Source organism: Topomyia yanbarensis, chromosome 2, assembly GCF_030247195.1.
Source record: "Topomyia yanbarensis strain Yona2022 chromosome 2, ASM3024719v1, whole genome shotgun sequence".
Classification (NCBI taxonomy): Eukaryota; Metazoa; Arthropoda; class Insecta; order Diptera; family Culicidae; genus Topomyia; species Topomyia yanbarensis.
The window spans coordinates 418,424,220-418,451,878 of record NC_080671.1 but is presented as its reverse complement, the minus strand read 5'-3'; the positions used below and the strand labels follow the sequence as shown (position 1 = coordinate 418,451,878).

General features: G+C 38.4%; 1 protein-coding gene across 2 annotated transcripts; it reads left to right on the top strand.

Annotated features, from left to right (window-relative positions):
• LOC131685205 (uncharacterized) lies at window positions 1-24,689 on the top strand. 2 transcript variants are annotated; one of them, XM_058968766.1, is made up of 6 exons: window positions 1-829; window positions 8,963-9,135; window positions 9,831-9,941; window positions 10,847-10,987; window positions 23,009-24,134; window positions 24,234-24,689. In XM_058968766.1, exons 1-6 carry the CDS (start codon window positions 396-398, stop codon window positions 24,625-24,627), a joined length of 2,379 nt encoding a protein of 792 aa, XP_058824749.1. In that variant the 5' UTR covers window positions 1-395; the 3' UTR covers window positions 24,628-24,689. The 2 variants fall into 2 exon arrangements, with proteins under 2 accessions (XP_058824749.1, XP_058824748.1); XM_058968765.1 differs by having other exon boundaries at window positions 2-829; window positions 24,201-24,689.
• Window positions 24,690-27,659: the final 2,970 nt, after the last annotated feature.

The following is a 27,659-nucleotide window of genomic DNA, read 5'->3' as shown; positions in this document are numbered from 1 at the left end:
GAGCACCGCATGAGCAAAGTCAACATAAATTATCGAAACATTCGAGCCTTCGCCAGCCTACTACGTATATATCATATAACCCATAGAGTGCAGTTATATATTTCAAAGCACGTGCACGACCACGAGGATTCAACAATTTCGCTCTCCGAATCTATTTCTCCCTCTCGTGGGCATAGAGCGAGTAACCTTTATCATCTCGAAATGGCATCGCGTCAAATAGTATCATCATTACAGCTGCCAAGGACCGCCAGTTGTAAATCAACATCCAACGCACTAGGATCAAATTCCCGAACTTAAACATGTGCCAGTCATGAGCACAAAGCTAGAAGTGAAATCACTTTAATAATAATTGAATAATCATACCCCGTTCGGAATGTGTTAGAAAACGGTTCGAAATGGCTACCCGGCAGCATCGATTGGCGTCCATGTTTTCGCCGGAGGTCAACGTGGCCGCACAGAGGCGCCAATCGTGTAGCGCCCAGCTACCTTCGCCATCGGTCCACGTGCCGTCGATTTCGGTTCGGCTGAACGGTTATCCGCCGCGTGGTTTTGTTGCTGGTAACGATCGCGCAGTGCTGATGCAAAACGGTGGTTCCGGAGTGCGACACTGTGATGCTTCTTCGGGTGATGGTGATTTGGTGAATAATTCAGATCACACCGTAAACGATGGTGGTGATGATGGTGTCAAGGCTGACACTGGACCGTTGGGTATAATGAAGAGGATTTGCTCGGAAGGAATTCTGTCGGCGGCGTCGACGGGTTCTGGTTCCAGCAGTGGGTCAAGAACTGGGAACTGTTGGATGTTGATGATTACTCCGGTTGTGAGCAGGTAAATGGTCTTATTTTTCATGAAGTGTAATTACGGACTAAACGATTTTGAAGATCGAAAGCGTGAAAGTAACCAATTTAGATTTCGCGCTGTGATGTATTGATCAGTGAGTTTAGCAAGGTTTTGAGTAAAATCTGGATCATACGTTGTGTGTTATTAGGTTTTATCGTGGTAGGTACATGCCATTCGTTCGCCCAATTGTAATGCCTTATTAAATCCAGTAAAGGCTTCATTGTTTTCTAATACTGCTTAAAGCCACAATGATTCTCACTGCGAATTAAACGAAATAATTTAATAAAATAAAACGTAGTAATTTGTAAAAGAACTGAACTGAATCCGTGGTTAATGCTAACAGAAGTAATATGGTGGATGGGTTATAAAAATATAATTAAATGCTATCCTTTCCAGTAAAAAAGTAAAACTATTGAGAAGTTGCAGAAGACACCAAATTCCAAAGAATTTGAAAAACGTACTATATGCTTTTTGGAAGATTTCGAGATATAGAGATTCACCCCTTCAGTAATAATGTAGCAAAATTAAAATGGTCGTTGGTAGTACGAGTACTACAATTCATTGTTACTAACTTTCTGTTTCAACAAACTTCTCGGTTGATTCTCAGTGTACAGAACCAATTCTAAAATTTTACTGGTTCGTGAAATCTGCCTTAATTCCTATATGCCAGACCAGGACGGATCCTTCGGTTTATGAATCTGCACTCGAAGATTCCGGACTTAGGATTTGAGTTAGTTTCGTTACCTGTGAATATCAGTGTTGGGAAATCATTATCGTTAAAAGTTCATTTCATATTCATTCATGAAAAAATCTCTTCGCCAACTTTGCTAAAAAAACATCGGCAGTATGAAACATCGTCTCCGAATAATTCATATCCGAACAAAGATTCAATTATTCAAAACATCGAAATTCACTAGCGAACTTTTGCTTAAGGCCTATTTACACCCTCGGTGAAAGTGAACGTGAACTCGATGCGCACCAAGTTGTTTTTTCTAATATCTCACTTATTAGTACATAGAAATTGATGAAACTGGAACTAAACGATAGTACATTAATATACTTAGCGAATCCATGCACAATTATTCGATATAATAGAATCAATGCAATAATATTCATATTCCCCGATCATTTTAAATATTCCACGGTGAAATATGTTCGCAGTGGATAATTCACTTGTTCACCGGTAGTGTAAACTCGACGAAGGGCGGAATTGATGCGGAGTGGTGAATATAAATGTCATCGCTGTTCACGGTGAACGTTCGCCTTCGAATACCAGATTGCATTCTGACAAACTGTAAACTGCCAGTTGAGCGTGAAATCGTTGTTCGCTGATGAAACTGTTCATGACGTCGTCCACCGTGAACAATGGAAGGTATTCAACACATGTTCACGTTCATTTTCACCGAGAGTGTAAATAGTGCTTTAGGTGACACACGAAACAAATTTTCGCACCCGTAAAACATCGCAAAAGAAACATTCGGAAGTGAATTTTGGCATCAATTGAATACTTTACGCTGACGTCACAAACGAACTGAGTGTTCATTTTTGACAGTTCGCTTGTACTGTTTACATGGACTTAGAAAAATTCTTCGCGATTTTCTTCGAGCGAATCTAGTCGTCCACAAATTTTCCTAAGTCCAAGTAAACAGTACAAGCGAACTGTCAAGAAAAGTAAGGTTAACTGTGCCAGTAAAGAACCTAATGACTCCTTGAGATAAAACTCGCGTGTTGACAATATCGCATAGGATAACATTTTCAATGATAGAGTAATGGCAGCATTAAAAAGATACACCAAGTATTTATTCCACCTCAACACAAGGTATACACAAAACCACAAGATCTACGCCAGTAAATCGTAAAATTTTTAGCAATTATCAGTGAAAATATACCTGGTCTACAAATACAAATGAAAATGAACAGCAACTTTTACTACCGGAAATTTTTTTCCAGTATATGGCGATAATTTCTCGTTTTTTCGGTGGATCCAAGTCACCTTGTTATTGGTCCTTGTCAAAACAGTTTTAGTTGAGGTTCAGTTTTTAACTTCGTATACACAGGTAGAAGAATAAAGTGAAATTTAATTGTAATGCAGAGGAAGATGCATATTGGAAAGAACGTCGAACCGAGGACCAAGAAACATTTCAAGCGCGGGTTTTAGTTTTCAGCCTTGCTTGAAGCATTTTAAAATCTCGCATGGATCTACAATTTTTACAAAATCGCTGGTACGTTAATTAATGTGGCGTTAACGGTTGTCACATGTCGTTCTTTTTTTGTTTTTCTCAGCCACGAAAATGTATTTCAAGTAAAATGAATGAATTCAAGATATGTCTGGAGAAAATCTGATTAATCATGAACACGTACTCGAGTGTGGATGTAACCTATTGTTCCACCTCCTATTCTCATTCGACATCGAATAGTATAACATAGTACCCGCCGAGTCGGTTGATGGCCTGTTCTTTTGTGAGGAGTCCTCTGAAATACATCTGTCTACCACGCCGACCGCCACGATTTCAAATCCTGAATTTTTTGTCGATCTTATTCGCTATTGAATCTGTGCGTGGATCCAAACGAGCAAATATTTCCATACATAGGTCTTGTTCGACAAATTTTCGGGCGATAAGTAAATCAGTGTAGAGTTGGTTATGTTAGTTATGCTAAACTGGTTTCAGGACAGTTGCAGTGGTTTATGCTGAAAATTTGTAGTCCACGGCATCGAAGCTTGCTCTAAGTGATTCATCAACGTCATCCACACATGCGCCAATCCCAGTCCTCCTACATCTGGCGCAGATGGCATCGCTCCCTTGCTTAAGGGTATAGGGACATTTGGGTGCGTTTAGCGGATTCGGCAAGCTGATATGTGAGAATGTTAGCATCAGCTCCGATGTTATGTACACAATTGTCTACATAACCCACTATAGAGGTTAACCCATTATATCCCAGCGTATGAAATTTCATACGCAGAACTATCCATCATTTAACGCGTATTTACTGCAGAATTTTGGCATCAAACTATTTTATCTTTGCACTAATCTGCCCATACAAGCATAAGAGTCCCATATGGATTTTTGTCGAAAATGAGATATCTGTTGGGTTGTATTCTGCATCACCATTGAATCATAATGCACAAATAAGATTACCAGGTTTGTTCAGAAAATATCGAAAAAAATACCAAAACATGGTTGTCCCATCCATAAGGCTCAATGAAAAATGTAAATCTTGAACAGCGTTTTTCTCGGCTTGCTGTTTTTCCATATGGGACTCTTATGCATATATGGGCAGTAATGGGATCATTACACCTCATATTTTATCGTATAAGAAGACAGCTGCCATTTTTTTTGTAGTTTTATTTACGTTTTTGAACCGTGTATAGTTGGGACAAATGGCGGCTGAAAAGTGGGCAATACATTTAATTGAATTTTATTGTTGGAATTCGTGCTAATAATTCCATTATGTGACAAAACGTTTCCACAGGTGTAAAAGAAGTATTGTCTATCAGAGAATCCGTAGAAACATGTGAAACAACTTAAAATTTGTTGTTTTTATTTAAGGGTATGAAATTTTTTGCACGAGATATTTTCATTCTCAAAACCATTTTAAGCGATGAGTTTATTTTTCCCATAATCTTTGATACATTTTTTGATGGAGTTGAAGATATCACTGCATTTGGTTCACTTTTTGAAACTCTTGGGTTATAATGGGTTAACAAGGTTGTAGTACGAATAGTAACTTTTTCAGAGTAAAAGCAATGACGATTAGCAAAAACAAATGCGCATAAATAATTTCAGAATAAGTTTATTGGTAAATTCAAAAATACAAGACAAATGTAGTTTTGCACAAAATAAAAAACAAAATCAGTTGAATCTAAATTATAACTGGTAAAAATATTATTTAAATTTCACAAATTAACATTACGCATCACTTTCTTCCTCTATATTGAGAGATTGGGCAACTTTTGTCAATAAATCGGGGTTTAGTTTCAAAACGATTAAGTCCTGAATACTTTTGTCGTTCAGGCGTGGCCGATGATCAGTTAGTATCAATTTCAAGGCGCCGAAGGCACGTTCTACCGTTACTTGCGTTGAAGGTGCTGACAAAATTACAACAGCAAGGCGAAACATTTCTGGGTGTCTGGTTTGCCGATCAATCCAGCACTGAAGTACGTCGAAACGTTTCAGAGTTGAGGTTGTTTGTGGGCTAGATGATGTGGATGGTGAAGGACTGGACAAGGTAGAGTGAAGATTTCGAACATAATGTTCAGATGGTGGCATCGTTATCGGAACTTTTTTTTGAAACTCAAGCTCTTTAACGAGCTTAACTAAACGGGTTTCAGTTGGTTGCTCGGGTAAATTCTCCTGTGACGTATCCTTGCCAAAATAGTTTTCAAGATTCGTCATGAACAGGTACTGACTGACTACTAATTTCTTTTCCTTCGATTCTATCCAAGCGGCTCCACATATTTAGGAGATAAGTATAAAAATGGATATTTTTTTATAATATGTATTTTAATAGACTATGTATATTTTACCTGAACTTGATCCTTGTCATAGACAGATAGACGATTCGAACCAAGATAGTTGAACCGAGGATCCATATATAAGCAACATTTGAACTGAATTGTGTCAGTAAGCATTTTAAGCCGTGTATCCATCGTTATAAGGAGTTTTGAGCTGGATTGTTTTCTGGAATAGCATTCAATCTTGCTTGACAAATCAACCATTCACAAAAAAATCCGACAATGGCACATGTTTTCGCTGCAAACTAACTGTAAGGAAAAACACGGGTTGCAGGGCATCACAGTAAAATCAACAAATTTCCAATGTTTGGAAAATGCTAGCAAAAGAATATTATAATATTATGAATGTACAACCTTAGAATTAGAAAAAGTGTTACCTATTTCACTGAACCTATTTTCTAGAGAGAGATAGAATGATTTTTGATCGCATTGGGTTTTGAGCATTATGTAAACCGAGTTCCAACGTGTAATGTTTGCTATGGGAGCCAAGTGCGCTTTGTGTGAAATGAACTGCTCTCGATACTTGCCCTGGCGTGTCGATTCCACCAATTTCTTTACGGTATGTATTCTTTTGCTGCATTTTTTCAGAACATCCCAAACTGCTAGCTGGCAAGTATGAGCCGCGCATCTGGTGCTTCCTACCGCATAAAGGACGACTCATACGATACATCAGCTTCCGTCAACGTCAACGGAACGTCACCGTTCCGTCAGGATAAGTTACATGCAGTTAAATGGAGGCATTCACACACAACATCAACGGCACGGAACGTTTTGACGTACGGGACGTGTGAACGGGCTCAAGAGAAACGTATTTAACTTATCCTGACGGAACGGTGACGTTCCGTTGACGTTGACGGAAGCTGATGTATCGTCTGAATCGCGCTTAAGGCTCTATCTTCTCGAAAGTTTCGTCGTCGGACTCCTCGGTGTCTGACCCGCTGCCAAACCCTACAATACTTTCGTTCTCCAACTCATCGTCTATTGGCTCGTCGATGGCCATGAAATCTAACAAACGATTACTGTTTTTAAGAATGGTTCCGAGTCCACATGTTCTCTGACATATGTGCTTGCAGCCGTTTCACCGAAGCAACCATGTTTGCTCCATTATCATGTGCAATGGTAAACAATTGATCAGAGCCAATCCTATATTGTCGCATCGCTTCTTCTTGCAAAGTTTGTTGCAGGTTATCTGCAGTTTGACTAACCGTCTTTTTTTATTACTGAAAGATACAAAAAACTCAACAATGTAGCATGATTCATACAATCATGAAATGCAATATTACCCAAAGAACGGCAGACAACTCGACCGTCCAAGAAAAACTGTGCGTTTACGCCGAAGGAATGGTGGTTTCTCCGGGAAGCACTATCTATTTTCAAGTTTACGATACGACCTTCCATCTCTTTAGCGATAATCTCTCGTACGCACAATGCTCCTCGGCTTAAAAGATCCGATAACTTTTTTCTGTTTATCGGTTAGCCTACAACATCCCAAAGAGGTTTCACGAGTGTTTGGAATCCTATCCACTCAGGAAAACTCAACGGTAATGCATTAGCGGTTGCAAGTTGCATAGTAGCGAGTATTACTGCTGCTCGATCGGTTTCGACTATGACTTTGCTTTTGGATTTTTTCGGCGGTGGAAGTTCATTGTCAGAGGAAGATATAGCGCGTTTGGGTGCAGGAAGAGACAACTGAAGCATACCTAGCTTGGCAGGATGTTTTGTTCTGATATGTCTAAAAAAGTTTCCGTGATTTAATTTTCCTTTCTGCATGTAGTCGCACATATCACTGACATTGCATACGAAGTTCTCATTTTCCATTCGCACAGCCTTTTCTATTTTAGATTTTTGCGTATTTTTCCCCTCCATTACTTTTAAATGTTTATCAGTTTTTAATATATAACTCACTATGATATGTTTCGATTTTTGATACTTTCCACCGGAATACGTATGATCGTTTGTCGAAAGCTACGTGGTATGCGATGAAATGCGATGTTTATTAAAAAAAAGAAGTAGGTTTTTTAAAATATTTTACCAGCGTTGCCAAGCGATAAGATTTGGTATTTTTATATAAGCATTAGAGCATGAATAGTATGTGACAGAATTAAATTATTAAATAGACATACATCATTTGCACATACGACCCGCGGTACTCATTGAACGAACGAAACTTTGCTTTCTTATATTCGCATTTTTTCCAAAACAATGGAAACCATATAACACAAAAGTGTCTTTCCATATATAAGCTTGCCTATACAAAATATTAATCGATTGCTCAGGAAATCAAAGTGGAAGGCAATGCTTTATGGAAGACAAAAGAAGACAGAATTCATCTAGCAGCACTGTTACTGGCGCACATACGTAGTCAAACGCAATTGCTATCAGAATCATGATACTTATTTCCTAAATAAACATGAAGGCAACAAATCCTGATTGTATGACAGTAAATAACATGAAGAAAAAAAATCTCTTATGCAAATATCATTCGAATGATTTCGGTAGCTGAATTTTTGTTTAGGATATTTTAGGTAGAAAAGTTCAGGAACGAACTTCTCTCATCCAGATTGTTTTCAGTGCAGAATACTAGGCTACGAACATCGCATATATAAAAGTTCGCTAGCGAACTTTTCGACTGCGATATTTTTTTATGACAACTGTTTTCGTATCAATATCGCCAATGAAAAAGTTCACTTGTGAACTTTGATATTTTGAGTTTTTCCCAACACTAAGTAGTATATTTTTTCTATGAAATAGAATTGAAAGATTTCGTTTAAATTATTAACATCGCCCATAGATCTATTCATCGATTTTTTATAAAAAGTTTTTCTTAAGTATACAGCTATTGGTACAACCCTGCATGGAGTTATCTTCTCGATGATAATTGATCTAACTTACTCTACGATCTTTGCTACAGCTTTAAAAAGGTGGCCTGCAGTCCCCTAGAGATAAGAAATCCCACAAAAAACGGGACAAATATGCCAACATGGATAGTTTACCGCACATGACCACGTTCCCGTTTTCCGTGAAAACGAGTAGAAAGAGTGCAATAATTTTCGCTCTTTTTGTTGAAATTTGTCTTGTTCGTTGTTTATTCTCGACTAACAGGACCGTAGCGTAGTCTTCTGGCGCCTTTGGTAGAGTCTCAGTTATGCGCCTTTTCGCTGTCTGCTTTAGCTTTCTTTTTCAGTTCGACTTTCAAACTAACTTTTAAGCTCTGGGAATGATACTCCTATCATGATTTATTTTATAAAGCAGATTAATATAAGCAGGGGGCCAAATGCTCGCTACGGCTCTGAGTATATGTAAAGGCTTGGACTGATTTGCATAGGATGGTCAGGTAGGAGGGGATAGGTCATGCCAGATCATGTAGTTTTACTTCAAAAGTGTCATTGTCGGAACGGAAATCAGAGGGTTGTAAGAGAGGGACGCAGCAAAGATGTTGTTGACAACAACATGGAAGAAGACGCCATCAGTCAACCAATTGACCACCGACCACTGTTCGATGATATTTCCCCCAAGAGGACATACGACCAATAATACATGTCAAAAATTATTTTATTTGATTTATTCTAGGTTATTCAAACTACTAATAAATTCAACCATTTTCGCAGTTTTTCTGTCGCTCTAGTCATTGCCGCTGTAGCCGGACCTCAATGGCTACTAACGGAGGAAAAAATCCCCAATGGCAACTACAACGGAACGATGAACTACAACCAGAAGGATGAGGGAATTTATCTGACCAAATACACCAAATCGTCTCTCTGGATGCTATGTAGTAAGATTGGTAAGTACAGCTAACTTGGATTTTGCCTTAGTCGTTTCTCAATGTAACGACGTGAAATTGTGCAGTTTGAAACTACAACTGCTACCGAACCGATCATTTGAAGAAAAGTATAGATGAAAAATTAAGCTTAGTTTTCAACCTAGATTTTGGAATAACTTTAGGATTTTATAGCAATGCTAAGCGGAGAATATTTCATGCACTATTTTTCTGTTTTACGTTAAATTTAAACTGAACAAAATCTGTTGCTCGTTCTAGAGGAAAAAAAGCATTGAAGTTGTTTTATCGTTATATAAAATATGGCTCGTTATGACACTCAGTAAACCACAAATCGAAACGGTAGCCAATTCAATAGAGAATGTCGATAATCAGAAAAGGAAATTACTACCGACGGAAGTGGCGCAATGGTTCACGCCGTTGACGAGTTTTTTTTCCTTCGACTGCAATCACTCCTAGTCGAGATATGAATCTGAAAAATAAAAACTCGGTTGAAAAGATCTCAAGGATAATTTTTACGGTACTAGACCGACGTCGATGGGAGTTATTTTTATTTCGAAGATTTGGTTTCTTTTATTCAGCTGGCATTATCTATTTGTTTCTTACGTACATTTACCTGATCGGTAGCGAAGGTGCAGTCTGGCAAACTCAAAACACGCTGAACTTATTCGAAACAAAAAAACCGTTCTTTCAATTCGCAGGTGGCAGCACCCTGGGAACGGCAGCATCCGAATTTCAGTGCACAATGATCGCCTACTTCCCCCAGGACGACTACAATCCAGATCCGCACGACTCGACGAACGCAATTCCCTGTAAGTACTAAGAAACCCACCGATATAATCAGTCGGAATTAACTGACCCAGTTTTCTACAGAGAGAGTGAAAAAAATCCACACATAACATGATTATACGTCAGTAGATAGATACATTATCTTTCGAGACGGTCACTTGTTAGCTACAACTGCAGAGCGATTGAACAAATCGTCCAATAACATTGTTCTTCACCAATGATATCAGCGCCCCCGCTCTTGGGGGTTCGGGACGATGGCATCGGTTGTAATACAATTATTAAAGTCTATTGCCTGTCTATAGCAGCTCTATACTGGCTGGTTGTGCTTCTTTCCACCGCCGCACAACCCTGTAACCGTCTGTGGCTTTGATGTTTGTCGGGTGTTATTGTGTTAGCTCGATGTCACGAGTACTTTATTGTCCGAGATTTTTTTTTCGAATTTTCCCACGTGTTACTGGTACACACTCATTTTCCCATACGGAAAGAGAAACAGTGGACTGATCCCGGATGGATTAAAGGGACTCTACGATGACCGTGTGTGTGTGTTAATTGAAAGGAGGAGCAGAGGTTCTCAACCGGTACCGATAACAGGGAAAGCGAAAATTGATCCTATTGTAAGTGAAGCATGCATTTTGGGTCATTAGGATCCGCACCGGTCGTTGTACTTGTATTCAACCTTCTCTTCCACACAATTGCATTTACTACACACGACGGGCTAAGCATTAAGGTGAGATGGTGTCCCACAGCACCTGTTAATGCGGAAACGTATCCGCTCTTGTAAATAGGTTATCGTGACGGGATTCTCCAGCCTGATAGATAGATTTTCCGCATCAATAGTGTCTTGCTTCGGTCTTTTTTTTCTCTCACTCCTACAACACTATCAAATTAGTGACACTTTAGTGTTTCTTACTTCTATTCTAATTTTCAGATACGGTAACCAACTCATCACCTTTTTTCTTCACCTCCAGCGTGGTGCTGGTGATCAGCTACGTACTGTTCCTGGTGGCCATGTGTTCATCGGGACGAAAAATCTGTTACTTCGTATCCGGAGTGCTATTTATAATCACAGGTAATTCCGGCAGTAATCGTTATTTTTTTTATCTTTTATTTTGCTCATTCATGTCGAACAAGTAACGACTTAATGGTGTTTTCATTATTACACGGTGCTATACGGTCTATAATCGCTAGTCAGTCCCATGTAGAAAGGGAATTTTATAGAACATGGGACCGACTTACGAATATGGACAGTATAAACTAGACTGATTACATCCACCTTTATAATGTGGGTAGCACCAACTACACGTAGTGTAGAAATATTGCAATTTTCAACTAGGCGCCTCCACCGGATAATTGTCGTTGGCAACGGATGGTTGTTTATTCGATGGTTGAGGAGTTTGCCTGCTTGAACAGGCAAACAAGAAGCTATTTTAGATGTTTTTGAGAGGGGAATTTTTGGTACCTTTATATGGCCAACCGAAAATAAAAGTCGCAAAAAAAACATAATACCCACTTCAAATATTTTAAAATATAAAAACCGGATATAAACTTCAAGCATAAAAATTGGACTGGGACACTCCTTTGTAACAAAATCTTCAGTATAAAAATCGCCAAAAAATATATCCGATCTTACCAAGTAGTTTCGTTTAGTCGACTTTTAATCTAGAACAACAAGATTTTCGGATGCTTCTGCGCACGATTTATTTAATTTCAATCGGTTTTTATACTAGTGGTTCAACCTTGCCGAGTTTCACGGATGGGAACTTTTTAAGCGATTCTTATGTTGAAGGATCTCTGTCAAATTTTTACGCTTGAAGTTAATTTCCGATTTGTATTTTATAATATATTTGAAACGGGTTTGCACGTTCTGTCCTAGCGACTTTTATTTTTGTTCGCTCATATACATATCTGAAACGCGCTCTCCGGACACAAACCATCAGGTAGTGCCTTAATGAGTATTGCAAATGACGCTACTTAAACGACTGAATGTTATTACTGGAAGTAAAATCTTTATCTCTGGGGGGGTGCGCATAAGTACTTCTGCCTACGGATTCAACCCTTTTTGGTCCTTCATACAATAATAATTTGAGTCGTTTGTGTGTGTATGTGTTAACCATCCTATCTCCCACTCGCTGGTAGTGATTTACAGAAAAAAGATGTTTGCATGTAATTATGTGTTGCTTAATAGCTCCATCGTTATACAAGTGTAAACTAGGCTTACCACCAACCGCTTCCGTATGGCAGATGCAGCTATTGAATCAGGGTTGCTATGATTAATAATAAAATCCACTTGTTTCGATGTCATGCTGCTTCTTTAGTTAATAACTTTTCTCAGCGAATTTTCACAAATTTAAAATGTTCCTCGAATGTGTTCAGTAGAAGAATACCTTTAGAAATATATAGTGTTCTCATGAATTGATTGATGAGGTGATGTTTTAAGAATTTATTTTCAATTTTAACCGATTTTCCATACTAATTTCCATATAAACTTTAAAAATTTTGGAGGGTCCGTAGACGCAACCGATTGGTACTAAAATTTGCACAATTACTAAGGGCCATAAAAGGAATCAGTAGAGCTTGGTGGAGCTAAAAGCCAAAAATTGAACCAGTCTAATGTACATACTGTTTTTGACTCTGCTAATAATACATCGTTATGCATAATTGTCCGTATCAGATTCGTGAACGTCCATTATGTATTAATGATATACAAAAATTTGCCCTGTTAAGGGCATTCTCATCGATAAGATTTTGCGATATTTAAAATTTCGTATGGATTTTTGAAAAAGTGGATTGCACAAAGTGTTCAATTTGGCATCTGCCACTGCGATCATTATGACAATATTAATTAGTATCTGCTGATTTCTCAATGCAAAGAAATGTCTAGTGAAATTTATAAAATGACTAATTTTATTTGGCAGCCCTAAGTTTGCGCCGCCAAAACAACAAAAATGATCCATAAAAAATTGAAAAACGATCCATAAAAAAGTTGTCCATGTTCCATAAAACAAAACTGAAAATCCATAAAAAAGTGTGAATGATCCATAAAAAAAGGTGATTTGATCCATAGATTATGTAAAATTGAACCATAAAATAATCGCAAAAGAGCACTAAAATAGTAATAAAAGAGCAATTAAAATGAACCAATGCCCCATAAAAATATTGGAAATGTTCCATAAAATGATACATTTTGCGCCATAAATTAACTGACATTGATCCATAGAATATTAACAATGTACATTAAAACACGTCGATATGTTCCATAATATCGACAAAAGTGTTCCACGGTATTACAAAATGGAGCAATAAAATGTCAGAAAAAGTTCCATAAATTTGATGAAAATGTTTGCTAAATAATTTTTCTTGGTCCATAGAAGATGTAAAAATGAACATTAGAAATGATTCATATATCGAACGTTAAATTATGGTTCATGGATATTTACAAAACGATCCATAAGAAAATAAAATGTTAAACGATCCATTAATATGTGCTTATGCCCCAGAAAAATTAAATTTAATGAATTCATGCGAAATTTTTGCTATTCGAACTAATAATAAAGTTTATTACATTTGGTTGTAATGTCAAACTACAACAAACAATGCATACATTATAGTTAAACTTCAGCTTCCGTACCCAACTAGTCAGCTAACTGACCTTAGCTAACCTGAAATCATTATGGCAACTCTTTAAACGTCAGGGTATTTATGATATTAGAGCGCTGAGTGTTATTAGACCACCTATACAGGCTGGCATGAGTCGCAAATACTATCTGAATAACTATCTGAAGCGAAAACGGACACTTTATACACGAACACTGACTAATGTGGCTACGCCACATCGCTTTCTTGTGCACTGTCCGACTTCGCTGCCGCTCAGTCGGCTTTTAACTAGCTATAGCCCCTATGTTTAAGTAAACCGGGCAAACGAGAGGACCACAGGTTTGCCTGCAATTCCAGCTACGGGTTAATCAATGCCTCGTCCAACGGATCCTCAGCGGCTTTGCGCCGCTTCGGATCCTTGGCCTCGGATATGCGGCCAAGCCGCATCACACTAGCTCCCAGTATAAGCTCACTTGTTAAAACACTGTCACTGTTATGAGAATTATTAAGCACAACTTATTTTTTAAGTTTACCATAAAATTTCGCATGAATTCATTAAATTTATTTTTTCTAATGCATAAGCACATATTAATGGGTCGTTTTACATTTTCTTTTCTTATGGATCGTTTTGTAAATATCCATGAACCATAATTTCGTTCGATATATGAATCATTTCTAATGTTCATTTTTACATCTTCTATGGACCAAGAAAAATTATTTAGCAAACATTTTCATCAAATTTATGGAACTTTTTCTGACATTTTATTGCTCCATTTTGTAATACCGTGGAACACTTTTGTCGATATTATGGAACATATCGACGTGTTTTAATGTACATTGTTAATATTCTATGGATCAATGTCAGTTAATTTATGGCGCAAAATGTATCATTTTATGGAACATTTCCAATATTTTTATGGGGCATTGGTTCATTTTAATTGCTCTTTTATTACTATTTTAGTGCTCTTTTGAGACCAATTTATGGTTCAATTTTACATAATCTATGGATCAAATCACCCTTTTTTATGGATCATTCACACAGTTTTATGGATTTTCAGTTTTGTTTTATGGAACATTGACAACTTTTTTATGGATCGTTTTACAATTCTTTATGGATTATTTTAAATATTTTATATGCAAAAGTACATTTTCCCATTTTATTTTATTTTTCATTTTCGTAGAAGTACATGGAAACGTTAAAGGATATTTTCTCATACTGACAAATATTAACCTAGAAGTGTCGTATGAATAAGAACAGTACGAGTATTATTCATCGGTAACCAAATTAATTAATCAGAATCAATATAAATTGTTGGTGGCAATATAGTTGCCACTACCCGCAAAGCCTAAAAACATTGGTGGCAATATGTTTGCCACCTGCCTCAGAGGCACGAAAACATATCTGATATATTTGTGAGCAATCAAAAAGGATCTTCTTTTATATATTACATGTAAATCCATGTGAATCATTTCATTACTTCATAAGTAATAACATGATATGAGTTCTATAAAAAATAACTCAAATAAATACACAAAGTTTGATTAAAAAAATACATCATTCAGCGCAAATTTATTAATTACAGAATATTTTCTATGATAGAAAGACTTTCCATTTCAAACTTTTATAAGTACCTTAAGGGATCGAAACAAGTATAAAAGGATTTTTTTAAATTTAGGGAATACGATATAGCCAATTGTAGAGTCTTACGCTTGGTCAAGCCTCCCCATGCTCCCCTACTCTATTGTCGGAGCCAAAAAAATTACGTACATTTAAATATATTAGAAATACTGTAACTTAAAGTTCACCCGACAAGCTTCAGCAGCACATGACTCGGACTTAGTCGCAGGGTCGGCGCGCTACTGGGCAAACTGGAGGGATTTCGCGGATCTTGTGCTATACGAAAACACTCAACTTTCTTAACGTGTGTAATTAAATGTAAGCTGTTCGTGTGGTGTTCTGGGTATCACTGGTGGGTTCACTGGTACCGTAAACCGGGGTGACATTGATCACTTTTCGAAGTACTCATTACATATTTTTAGACGCAACACATTTTTTTCAAGTTTAACATTTTTAAACCATGTACTGATGTATGGAGAACAGGATTGGATAGTTTTACCTAAAATTCTCCGCTTCCAACTATTTTTCCAAAAATGATTTCAAATTGAAGTTCGTTTTTGTATTCCGGGGTGACTTTGATAACCTGCATGTTCACTCACATTAAGTTATTGATGTCAATGTTTTTCATTCAAATGTTTGTATAAACTAATTCTGGAAAGATACTCATTGTTAAATAGATGTTAATTAGTATTCTACAAAGTATTTCAATATACTGTAAAATTCGAGTAATTAAAATTCGTATAATTTGTGTCCAACTAGAATAAAAGATTTTGAAAACCTTTAAAACTGCTAAAATTGTTTTATTTCAGTGCTTTATCAATGTACAAAAAGTTTCATCCATTTTAACACGTTGGACTATTAAACAATAAAAAATATTGCGAATTTTAGTTTGAAATAATTGCCGACTAGTTTCACAAAAAATTGTGTTTAAAATAAGCAAACTCTTTAAAATATATTTGGCACATCCCACTCTAAAGGAAAATAAAAACTCGCTTGTAATTTATTACTCTTGCTCAAATCTGAGATTTATTTGTTTTATAAAAAATAGACACTTTACGAAGTTTCGTAAAAATAAGGTAAAGTCAAATTTCGGTTTTTTGTAGTTTTTGTACCCAAAAACTGAATAATATACTCAAAAAGTATAACAAATCAGTATTTTATAAGTTTAGAGTAAAAATCATTTTAAATTAAAATGTTTCGGTAGACTATTCTGGTTTAATAAGCGATCTACGAAAAAAGTTTCGAGTGATCAAAGTCACCCCGATGATCAAAGTCATCCCGGTTTACGGTACGTACCGTACTGTATGTTTCGGTTTGAAAATGCTGTTGCCACGATGAACTTCCTTGCAAGATGGCGATGGGTGGTTCCTAGGGTGTATGCTGGGGTGCTGGGGTGGTGAACAAAATGGCGGTCCCAGAAAGGCGTTCTGGGCGAGGTGTCCAACAGGTGCTCCCTTCGTTGGCGACGGACGAGACCGACTTTTGCCAGACCGAAAAGGGTTGCTCTCCTTGGTGTTTAGGGCCTTTGTCCGAGAGTCTTTGTCCCTTGTTTTCGTTGGCGACCAGAGGACTTCAGAATGGTCTTTTACGATTAGACGTAGGTGACCGTCAAGTCACCTAGGCCGATGCGTGTGCGCGGTGTCTCTGGAAGTTCGCGACTACCAGGAATGCCAAATTATGGTAAGTACTAAAAGGTATCAAAAGGTCCTGTGGTGAAGTGAAGAATAATTCCTTTATTGGAGCGAGGTAGCTCGATGGTTTAATTAGGCACCAAGATAGCCTCTCAATGTAGTTACCTGAATGGCTGGTGCACTTTCACTTCACCTTTATATTTTATAAAACTCTCAAAACTTCAGACACGTCCTACGCACTCGCTCGCCTGTATTAAAGTGGACGATAGCGAATTTCAGATGGCGGATCTTGCCCAGTTCCCGAGGAATTGACCTGGGTATGGCCACTGACGATCCCTTTTCCAATCGGGCCCTTTTTTGCAGCAAGTCCCACCGGTGTTGTTTTGTGTATTTGATATGTAGGGGAGAGTGGGTACACTTGATCCCACTTTTGTTTTTTTTTTCATAACTTTTCAATGAAATAAAAATTTAAATTGCAAAATTCGCCATTTTGTAGTCAATTTGAATTGTAAGAGCTATGAATAATATGTAAATCCGAATACTATGCACTGTCAGTAATATGAACAATTTTGGAAATCATGTCAAAAAGAGGTTTTTGTAAAAACGTGTGGTAACTTGTTCCCCTGCCTACGAGGGCTAAAGAAACAAAGCACACTATGACTAATACCCACTGATATTCAGCCAATCACCTGTCTTGACAAATTAATTAATTAGACTACCTTTTTAGATGCACAACAAATTTTAATCACAGTAGAAAGTCAAGGCAAGTATTTGCGGTAAGTCAGTGCTGTTTAGCTGGATTTTCCAACCTTCAATACCTTATACCGTAATTTGCTCACGGAAAAAACATTTTAGATTAATTAATAGTGCCAGGCACTTTATGAAAATGATGTTTTTCTATTTCTGTACATTTCGAAAATGTTTGAAAGCGCTAATGATAGGGATCAAGTGTACCCAGTGTTACAGGGATCAAAGATACCTATTGTATAAGGTGAACAAAATTTATTTTTTGTATGTGTTGTGAAACTCTTTATTCTAAAAATGTTTTTTCTAGACAAAAGCCCTTAGAAAGTAATCGTACTTGAAAATATTCATATACAATTAGTTGGCCGATCTCATACAACCGCTTAAAAATTTGTAAAAAGATCTTCGAGATAGATATCAACACATATTTTCTAAAATATTGTACAATTTTTCCAAACCAAATGTTATACATTAGATTGTTTTTGAAATGGTGGTAACTTTTGATGTATAGATTATGAGATATGGCCAGGGAATCAAATATCCCCAAGGATCAAGTGTCCTTACTCTCCTCTACGGTGTACTTGTTTTGTATATTTTTTGGGTATAAATTAAGCACATTGAATGTTCTCTCGATTCATCATAAATAGCAATAAAAATGTCGTTTGATTCCTGTAACGTTCGGTTACAATATCAAGCTCCAATTAATCGTTAATCTAAGATTCACCCACATGAAATAAACAACTTGATCAAACTTATTAACTCAAGCTTCATGATAATCAACACATTTCTGATCAAAATTACTCGACTAAAAAACACATTCTCGGGACGCGTTTTCACGCCGGACATTTTGCATTTATTCATGAAGCCGTTATGAACACTTCTTCATTAAAAATATTTCTGCTTAGTATCCCAGTAGCACTGATTAGGACAAATAAAGGTTATTTCTGCTTCATCTTTATAGTAGGTCATAACTTGTAGTACACTTGAGCGATATTGGAAAATATTGATATTTTTTAACGTTCTCAAATTATATAGGCGTTCTCAACAAAAGAAGTTTTGAAGTTTAAAAAGAACGGTTTTCCTTCAAAAACGTTGCCTAGAGGATTGATATGTCTCTCCTATTCCCCTAGACTCTAGTTTCTTCCGTGAAGAAATTATGAACACTTTTTACATATATTTTTGAATAAATATTGTAAAAGAATTGTTTTGACATTTTCGGGTCATTTTTTTCTAAAAAGTCTCATGGCAGAATCAGTTTTAACTTTCAGATGCTTGAATCGAAGAAAACATTTGAAAAAGTTTTCATAACTTTCAAATGAAAATAGTTTAGTGGTTGGTGTCATGGGCTCTAATTTTTTTTAATGTTTCTGGAGATAAATCTTGTCAAATAATAATAATGTATCTAACAACTGTATTAATAGAATATACCCAAAACATTATTTTTTGATGACTTGTCAAATGAGAAATATTTATTCAGCATTTTTTCTGTAATGATGTTATAATATACTAGATTCTGCTGAAATTAAAACCATATTAGCTACTGTTTAAGCTAAAGAATAATCTTTCAGGGTACAAATACTTATTATCCCAAGTAAAAATTAAACTTTTATAGCATCCTAAAAGTGCAATCTAAACATTATGAGTGGCTTTAAAAGTATGATAAAACCTCACATGTTACTAGGGTATAAGATTAACTGGTTGTTTTGGTAAAAAGTTTAATTTTTGCTATACAATAAAGACCCGTTTTTATCAGCCCCTTGGTGAATTTTAGGCTGATAAAACGGAGACATTGATAAAATCGGGACATATATTTTTCTATCTTTTTTAAAAACCAATGCTCTTAAAATATTCGTCTTTGGTCCCTAGATATAGCCTCATAACCTTTCCTGATTATTTAGCTTAAACTTCACTTAAGGGGGTCTAACAGTGCAAAATATTTTTTTTGCATATTTCGGAAAAATATGCTCAAGAAAGGATTTACTCGAATTCAACTTGGTTCGTCTGCTAGAGCCCATCAAACTACCAACTATCAATTTTCATATGAAGCTGATAAAATCGGGTCAAAAAGCTGATAAAATCGGGGGCTGATAAAATTGGGTCTTCGCTGCATTTGCTTTCTGCGCCATTGTATAATATTATACTGGTTCGGGTTACTAATTTAATCTGACGACGATTCGGCTAAGCTTGGTTTAAATCGGAATGCATTGAATTGTCAAAAGCTTGCGAATGATCTGGATTACACTTTTATGGACATAGAAATTTTTTTCGATTACCTTGACCATTATGATTCACTGACATACTAATAGTCTAGTGGATTTATAATAGGAAAGATGGAGTTGATTTGATTTTCGCCCGCGAGACATCCGAAGATTTACAAAAGTAATTGATTTGTTCTGCTTTGCTGACACAGATTCCCGTTTTGACTCTGATCATTAACCAAAAACATCAGCAAGCAATCATTATGTACTACTAATGCTTATTGTTCTTCATAGCAAAAGTCATCCAATTTCGAACATATCTAGCAAGCATTTCTGTGCAACTTCGGTCAAGAAACCGATCCTTCCAGCAATGAACAAGAAATTTGTTTTTTAATGGCGCATGGGAATGAAGAACGAAGAATCCTAAGCGAAGAATGGTTAGTGGTTAGTTATCACCTAAGCCATTCGTGCACCGATCCAAATGATGCTTGAAGATTAACAACGCATGAATGGCTAAATTCAACTAACAAAGATGCGAACTCGCAGAGAAGAGCAATGAGGTATATATAGGTGTGGCAGAACACACGGTTTGCTAGTGTTGGCAACCAAAAATATGTAAACAATCCAGAAGCAGAACGGGTCGACGTCATAGCGGTCACACGATTCAATGGGAGCGGAACGACCGCTATGACGAAAGCAAGTCGATTTATACTGTGATCACTCACACCACTCATGTAAGATTCATCTTACGAATACCAAAGTACCATCTTCGCCAGACCTGTATATACGACATTGAGAGAAGAGCAGACATCAGATTCGTATTTTTGTTTGTTTGTATTATTCATTTTCGGTGAACGGGGTAGTGTTATTCGAGGCATGGGTGAATAACACAACGAATATTGCATTGAGGATGAACGAATGAGCTAGTTTGGTGAAGAACATTTGCAACATTGGAGAAATTAATGCCCCCAAGATACAGGCCCGCTACGAAAATGGATTTCCATGCACCATAGCAAGTCGCATGCAGTTTTTTACCATTAAACCAGAGATTCTGTGCTTGCTTCTACTTGCTCACTTATGGTTTTTCGGACTTGGGGTCTAAGTGATGCTAATACGTACGTACGGCAATTTGAAGTATAGAATATATCCTCTTTATTCCAAGATTCAAATTTGACAAAAACCGGCATACGTTACAGGTCTTTGGTCTCTGCATTTAGATCCTAATCAAATTTCATAGTTGAATGGGATTGAATGGTCGCAGATATTTAAATTCGAAACCTAATCATTTTGAATCCAATGTTCTAAGCAAAATAAGTCTGTTATAATTTCGTAAGTTCATGTCGATCGGAGTATCTAATTTTCTACAGAAACCCATATAATTTCTAAGAACCTTTCTGCATGGCAAGAAAAATTCAGTTCATTGAAAACTGGACATGAACAATGTTAAAGAGAAGACAAATTTTCTGGATTTTTTAAAAGCATAAGCGAAGAATCAAACGACCTCTCGGAATGGTCGATTTTGATGGTAAACTAAATATTGTTTGGTTCGATAAATACGCACTGCTAATTAAATAACAAATGTACATGAAGGAACCCGATCAGAACACTAACACAGGAATTCTGATTTATAGTTTTTGTGCTCCATCACTTACATAGTATTCTGAAAATATTTCGATTATAGATATTTTAACATTAGAGTCATTTGCCTCTTTTTTCGGGGTAGAAAAATCTCTTTTGAAAAAACTAACCCGGGAGTCGAACCAATCGATTTACCAATTACGCTATGCCAGCCCCATTCATTGTTAAAAATCACATTGCCTGTAGTACAATATAGTAAACAAGAGAAATATTAAACAAAGAAGAAGAAATCAACTTTTGTGTTTTAAATTTGAGATGAAATGTCTACGTATTTTTCCTAGCCCACAGTTGATCAGCTTAGTATGATTGTATCAAATTTTCGAATAATACAATAGGGGAACATGGGGAGACTTGACCAGGTTTTCAGCTAAAACCGCATAAATCTCTAAAAAAGCCTTCAATCCCCCAAAAATCATTCAGATATAATGCGCAAAGTTATTGCGCGTCTTCACGATTTTTTGCAAAATTTTTAATTTAATTTTTGAAAAGTTACAAAAGTTTTTCTGTGATCGTTTTTTCTGGTCAAGTCTCCCCATTGCGGGGAGACTTGACCAAGGCGTGGGGAGACTTGACCAAGAGAATTTTGAAAAATCATAACAAAAAATAATGACATAAAACATACTGTAATTATTTTTTCCCCTATTGTCGAGATCCTTAGGTAGCAGTAAAAAATATAAAAGAGTTGCATTTGATAAATTTTGATTTTTTTAAATGCATTTCTTTTTAAGGATTAACTGTACTGCTTGCATTGCATGTTCACACGTCACGAAATCAGTCCTACTATTGCTAACTTTGCATACAAATTTTAAAATATAAAGACTTATGTTTGGGGTGGAATTCTTTTTACGGCGTGATTAACATTAACAGTAGATACCAAAGCATAATAAATATTAGAAATTTTGTATCTTTCTTCAGCTGATCGCCACTTGGTCAAGTCTCCCCAACATTAGTTATTGCGTTCAATTTCATGCGAATTCTAGTAATAACTATTCCAATGTTCCAGTTTATGTAAAATCATTTCACTGCTTCACAAGGATTAAGATGGTATATTAGTCATTTAATAGTAATTAGTAGTCGAGTAGATATGTCCATATAAAGTTTGATAAAAAATTACATCATTTAATGCAAATTTATTATTCACGTAATATTTTCTGCAAGGAAAGGATTTTTTACTCCAAACTTTCAAAATTACCTTAAGGGATCGAAACAAGTATAAAAATATTTTTGAAAAAAAGTTAAGAATCGAATAGAAGACGCCATAGCCGAAAATAGAATTTTGCGCTTGGTCAAGTCTCCCCATGTTCCCCTATACATGGAAATATTTTGTCAAGCTCCAATTATATGAAAACAAACAATTATTTGAATTCCTCAAGAGAATTAGTTTATACGTTTGTATTATTTTTGAAATTATATACTTTGTGAAGCTTATATGAAATGTATGCTAATTTAACTTACACAAATCATGTAATTTAGTACAATTGGTACGTATAGTCTAGACAGAGCTGTGCGCTCTTTACTATAAATAAATAAATGTAAGAAGCTGTAGTTGAACATGAAAACTTGACCATAGATGACTTATATATTGTATTTTCAAAGTAAACCTGATTATAATACTAACAATATCAAATTAAGAAATTAGTTTTCAGTACGCATATCTCTCTCGCCAGGTCTCGTCATGCTGATCGGATTAATAATGTTCATCTCAATCTTAAAGGCCGAAATCGGCTCTAAACTACGCCCTCGTTCATCCCTGCAGGCGCCACTATTCATCTTCCGTTACGGCCAGAGCTTTCTGCTGTACGTGTTCGGATTCGTCATAACGGAATTGTCGGGAATCCTTAACGTTCTCATCTACTCCAACCTGCACCAGCGGGAGTTCAATCGCTCGCAGACATACCCGACCTATCAGAACTTGAGTGGTAATTTTTACAACACTACACCAAAGACGGACCCACTCGCCCCGGTTTCTCTGTACGACGGGTTGCGGCCACGATACTACTTCGATGCGAATGACGACTGTGCCGTGCATCGGTACCGTGCGCGACAAAACTTGATCAAAAGTTTGAACGAACTGTACACGGAACCGGCGCCGATAATGAAGAGCACCGCAACTGCCACTTCACCTCCATCGGCGGGGAAGCCTGTGGACATTTCGGCCCCTTCCAAGATTGAGATCATGGCCGGGAGCGGAAAACTCACAAGAAGTGTCTCGACCTGTACCGATATTATGTTAGCGGATGAGCAGAAGAGCGACGATGAAGAAGGACATAGTGAGGAAAATTTGAAGAAAATTTGCGGAATCTCAAAACAATATTTCACGAAAGAGTTATCCAAGGAAAAGCTGTTCAACGAGTTTTGCAAGAAAGTTGGTCCACGACCGAAACCGAAAAATATCTACTACATTGAGGAGGATGGGAAGAATGGGGATGGATTTCAAAACGTGTTCGTGATTGAAGGGAACAATAGTGATGATGATAAGTTCAAGCGTAGGCGACGCAATTCGATGATGGAGGGTAGTGGAAGGTCGGATTTTTTCGAACGACGACAGAGAATTAAATCGGACAATTCGCTGGACCAAGCGCATGCGATGCACAGGTCCCACGATGGATTATTGCGGAATAACTATGAAATGAGACAAACTTTGCCAAGGAATTTCATGAAAAAGAATCACAACCTATTCGCGGAGAATGAGTTCGATAGCGATCGTGGCGGATTCAACAGCCTGGACGATTTATCCGATCAGACCACCTGGAATCGTCGAATATCGGCTAGTGGAATATTGGAACCTGTTAGGTATCTTCTGTTGTCGGTGTCTGAGTCAATCAGAACATAATTTAACTATATCTCTTTTTATTTCAGACAAAACTCTTCCCAAAACAATATTGACACTAGCTCCCCGTACCACAATGGATCCAAATGGCCAAAGATAATTCCCAAATCAACCACCGATTTTATCAGTATGCAGCAAAAGTATCTTCATGTACCATCCTCTCCGTCCTACGTAGATTACTCCGTTCGGTCGCCTGTGCAAATTCATCGGAGCTATGGCGATCTGACTACTCATCACCCTCAATACGTACGCTTTCAGCACCCATCGATAGCGGGGTTCCACTATGGAGCTCCCACAAAAGTGTCACCGTTCACCGGAAAGATCTCACCCGTTTTCGATCTCGACAAAATCGAAAGCGAACGTCGTAAATCTCACTCGCAGCTATTTCTTAACAGTCCTAGTAAAATTCCTGCTCCGCTGCAGCACTACGACTATGTAAATGGAACTGCGGTTTGAAAGGTTGACGTACTGACAAATTACCAGAGCTGCCCAGTGAGATATAATTCGTAGTTAGAAGAGTAAGAAGAAAGAAAAAAGACAGTTAACAACCATTCTAGCCTGTAGCGAGCAAATAACACGTTTCACGCACCGTAGTGCGTTCGGAAAGGCTCGCTTTGTTGTATGATGCAACTGCATATCACTAGATTGTATGTGCCCAAGATAACTGTTAGATGTTTAGTTGTATACATGTGTTGTGATCTTAGATATTTGATGATTTGTTAGTTCGATAACATAAAAAAAAATCGTTGAATCATGTGCGTAATGAAGTTTTTTTTTTGCAATAATTTCGTTTAAGTGAACTAATTCACCTCAACTTATCTACCCTACCTGTATTCAAAGCCGTCTCCACTCCACTCGGTCCATTGCTGCTTGTCACCAGCCTCGCAGTCTTCGAAGGGTCCGCAGGTCGTCCTCCATCTGGTCGATCCACCGTGCTCGCTTCTTGTTCCTGTAGGGTCGCCCTCAAGAACCATCTTCACCGGGTCGTCGTCCGACACTCTTACGACGTGTCTAGCCCACCGCAAACGTCCTATTTTTGCAGTATGCGCGATGGATGGTTCTTCCAACAGCTGATGCAACTCATGGTTCATTCGCCTGCGGCACGTTCCGTTTTCCATCTGAACGCCACCATAAGTTTCGTTCGAAAACTCCAAGGGCGCGTTGGTCCTCCACGAGCATAGTCCAGGTCTCGTGGCCGTAGAGAATCAGCGGTTTAATCAAGGTCTTGTAGATAATCAACTTCGTGCGGCGGCGAATTTTGTTCGACAAGAGCGTCCTCCGGAATCCAAAGTAGGCTTGATTTCCCGCCAAGATCCGTCTCTGAATTTCTCTGCAGGTATCATTGTCGGCGGTTACCAGTGAGCCCAAATACACGAATTCGTCGACCATCTCGATTTCGTCACCCTCAATCCGAACTGGGGATGGGAGGGTTCACATTGTAGTCTCTAGAACCTCTTCCTCTCGTGTATTTTGTTTTCGAAACGTTCATGGCAAGTCCAGCCTTCAGTCTGATGTACGTTTCCAACATTGCTTCAAAGTTCTGTGCCATTATGTCAATGTCGTCGGCGCAGCCAAGAAGCTGGACGGACTTCCTGAAGATCGTGCCACTCGCGTCTATCCCCGCTCTACTTATTACACCTTCTAACGCAACTTTGAACAGCAGGCACGATAGACTAACACCATGCCGTAACCCTCTTCGAGATTCAAAGGGACTCGAGAGTGTCCCTGATACTCGAGCAACTCACATCAGCCGATCCATCGACGCTTTGACTAATCGTGTTAGCTTATCTGGAAAACCGTACTCGTGCACTATCTGCCATAGCTGATCTCGATCGATTGCATCATATGCCGATTTGAAATCGATGAACAAATGATGTGTGGGCACGTTGTATTCGCGGCACTTCTGCAGAATCTGCCGAATCGCGAATATTTGATTAGTGGTGACGCGGGAACCCATGAATCCCGTTTGGTAGTGCCCGACAAACTCCCTCGCAAATGATGACAATCGGCGGCAAAGAATTTGGGAGAGGACCTTGTAGGCGACGCTAAGTAGTGTGATCGCGCGGTAGTTGCAGCAACCCAACTTGTCACCCTTTTTGTAGACTGGGCAAACGACACCCTCCATCCACTCCTCCGGAAGAATCTCCTCCTCCCTAATTTTGGCGATTACCAAGTGCAGTGCTCTAGCCAGTGTTTCACCACCGTATTTTAATAGCTCGCTGGCTACTTGATCTACACCGGCAGCTTTATTGTTTTTCAGCCGACTGATCTCCTCCTTGACTTCTTGGAGATCAGGGGTCGGCAGCCTATCGTCTTCTACGCGTGCTCTAAGATCCGTTGCCATACCGCCTCGTCCTCTACTGCTTCACCGTTGATGTGCTCGTCATAGTACTGCTTCCACCTCTCGATCACCTCACACTCGTTCGTAAGAAGGTCCCTGCAAATATCGGCTTGCGGAACGTAGCCTTTGTGCGAACTGTTCAGCTTCTCGTAGAACTTCCGTGTGTCGTTAACGCGGTACAGTTGTTCCATCGCTTTGCGATCTCGTTCCTCCTGTTGGCGCTTCTTTCTCCGGAGGACCGAGGTTTGCCTGTTCCGTGCTTGTTTGTAGCGCTCCACCTTCTGTCTCGTTCTGTGCTGCAGCATCCTCTTCCGTGCTACATTCTTCTCCTCTATTAACTGCTTACATTCGAAATCGAACCAGTCGTTTCCTAGATTCGGAATCGCTGCACCTAGTGCCGCTATAGCAGTACTTCTTATGGCGGAACGGATATCCCTCCAGCCATCTTCAAGAGTAGCTGCACCCAGCTGTTCTTCCGTGGGTAGTGCTGCTTCCAGCCGCTGGGAAGGCGTCCCGAAGTTGCGCGATGTTGGGCATTGGTGTCCGACTACGGCGAGTGTTGTACACCGTCGAGAGTTTTGAGCGCATGCATACTACAATTAGGTAATGGTCCGAATCTATATTCGCACTGCGGTAGATACGAACGTTGGTGATATTAGAGAAGAATCGCCCGTCGACTAGAACGTGATCGATTTGGTTTTCGGTGCATTGGTCAGGTCATCTCCAGGTCGCTTTATGGATATCTTTTCGGGGAAAGAAGGTACTTCGGACTACCATGCCACAGGAGGCTGCAAAGTTCACGCATCGTTGGCCGTTGTCATTCGATACCGCATGCAAGCTGTTTGGCCCGATTACCGGTCTAAACATTACCTCCCTTCCTACCTGAGCGTTCATATCACCGATGACGATTTTCACGTCCCGTTGCGAACAGCTGTCGTACACCTCCTCCAGCTTCGCATAGAACGCTTCCTTCTCGTCGTCGGGTCTCCCATCGCGTGGGCAGTGTACGTTGATGATGCTGTAGTTGAAGAAACGGCCTTTGATCATCAACTTACACATCCTTGCGTTGATCGGAGTCCAACCATTCACGCGTTGACGCATCCTAGCAAGCACTACAAAGCCGCTTCCCAGCTCGCTGGTGATGCCA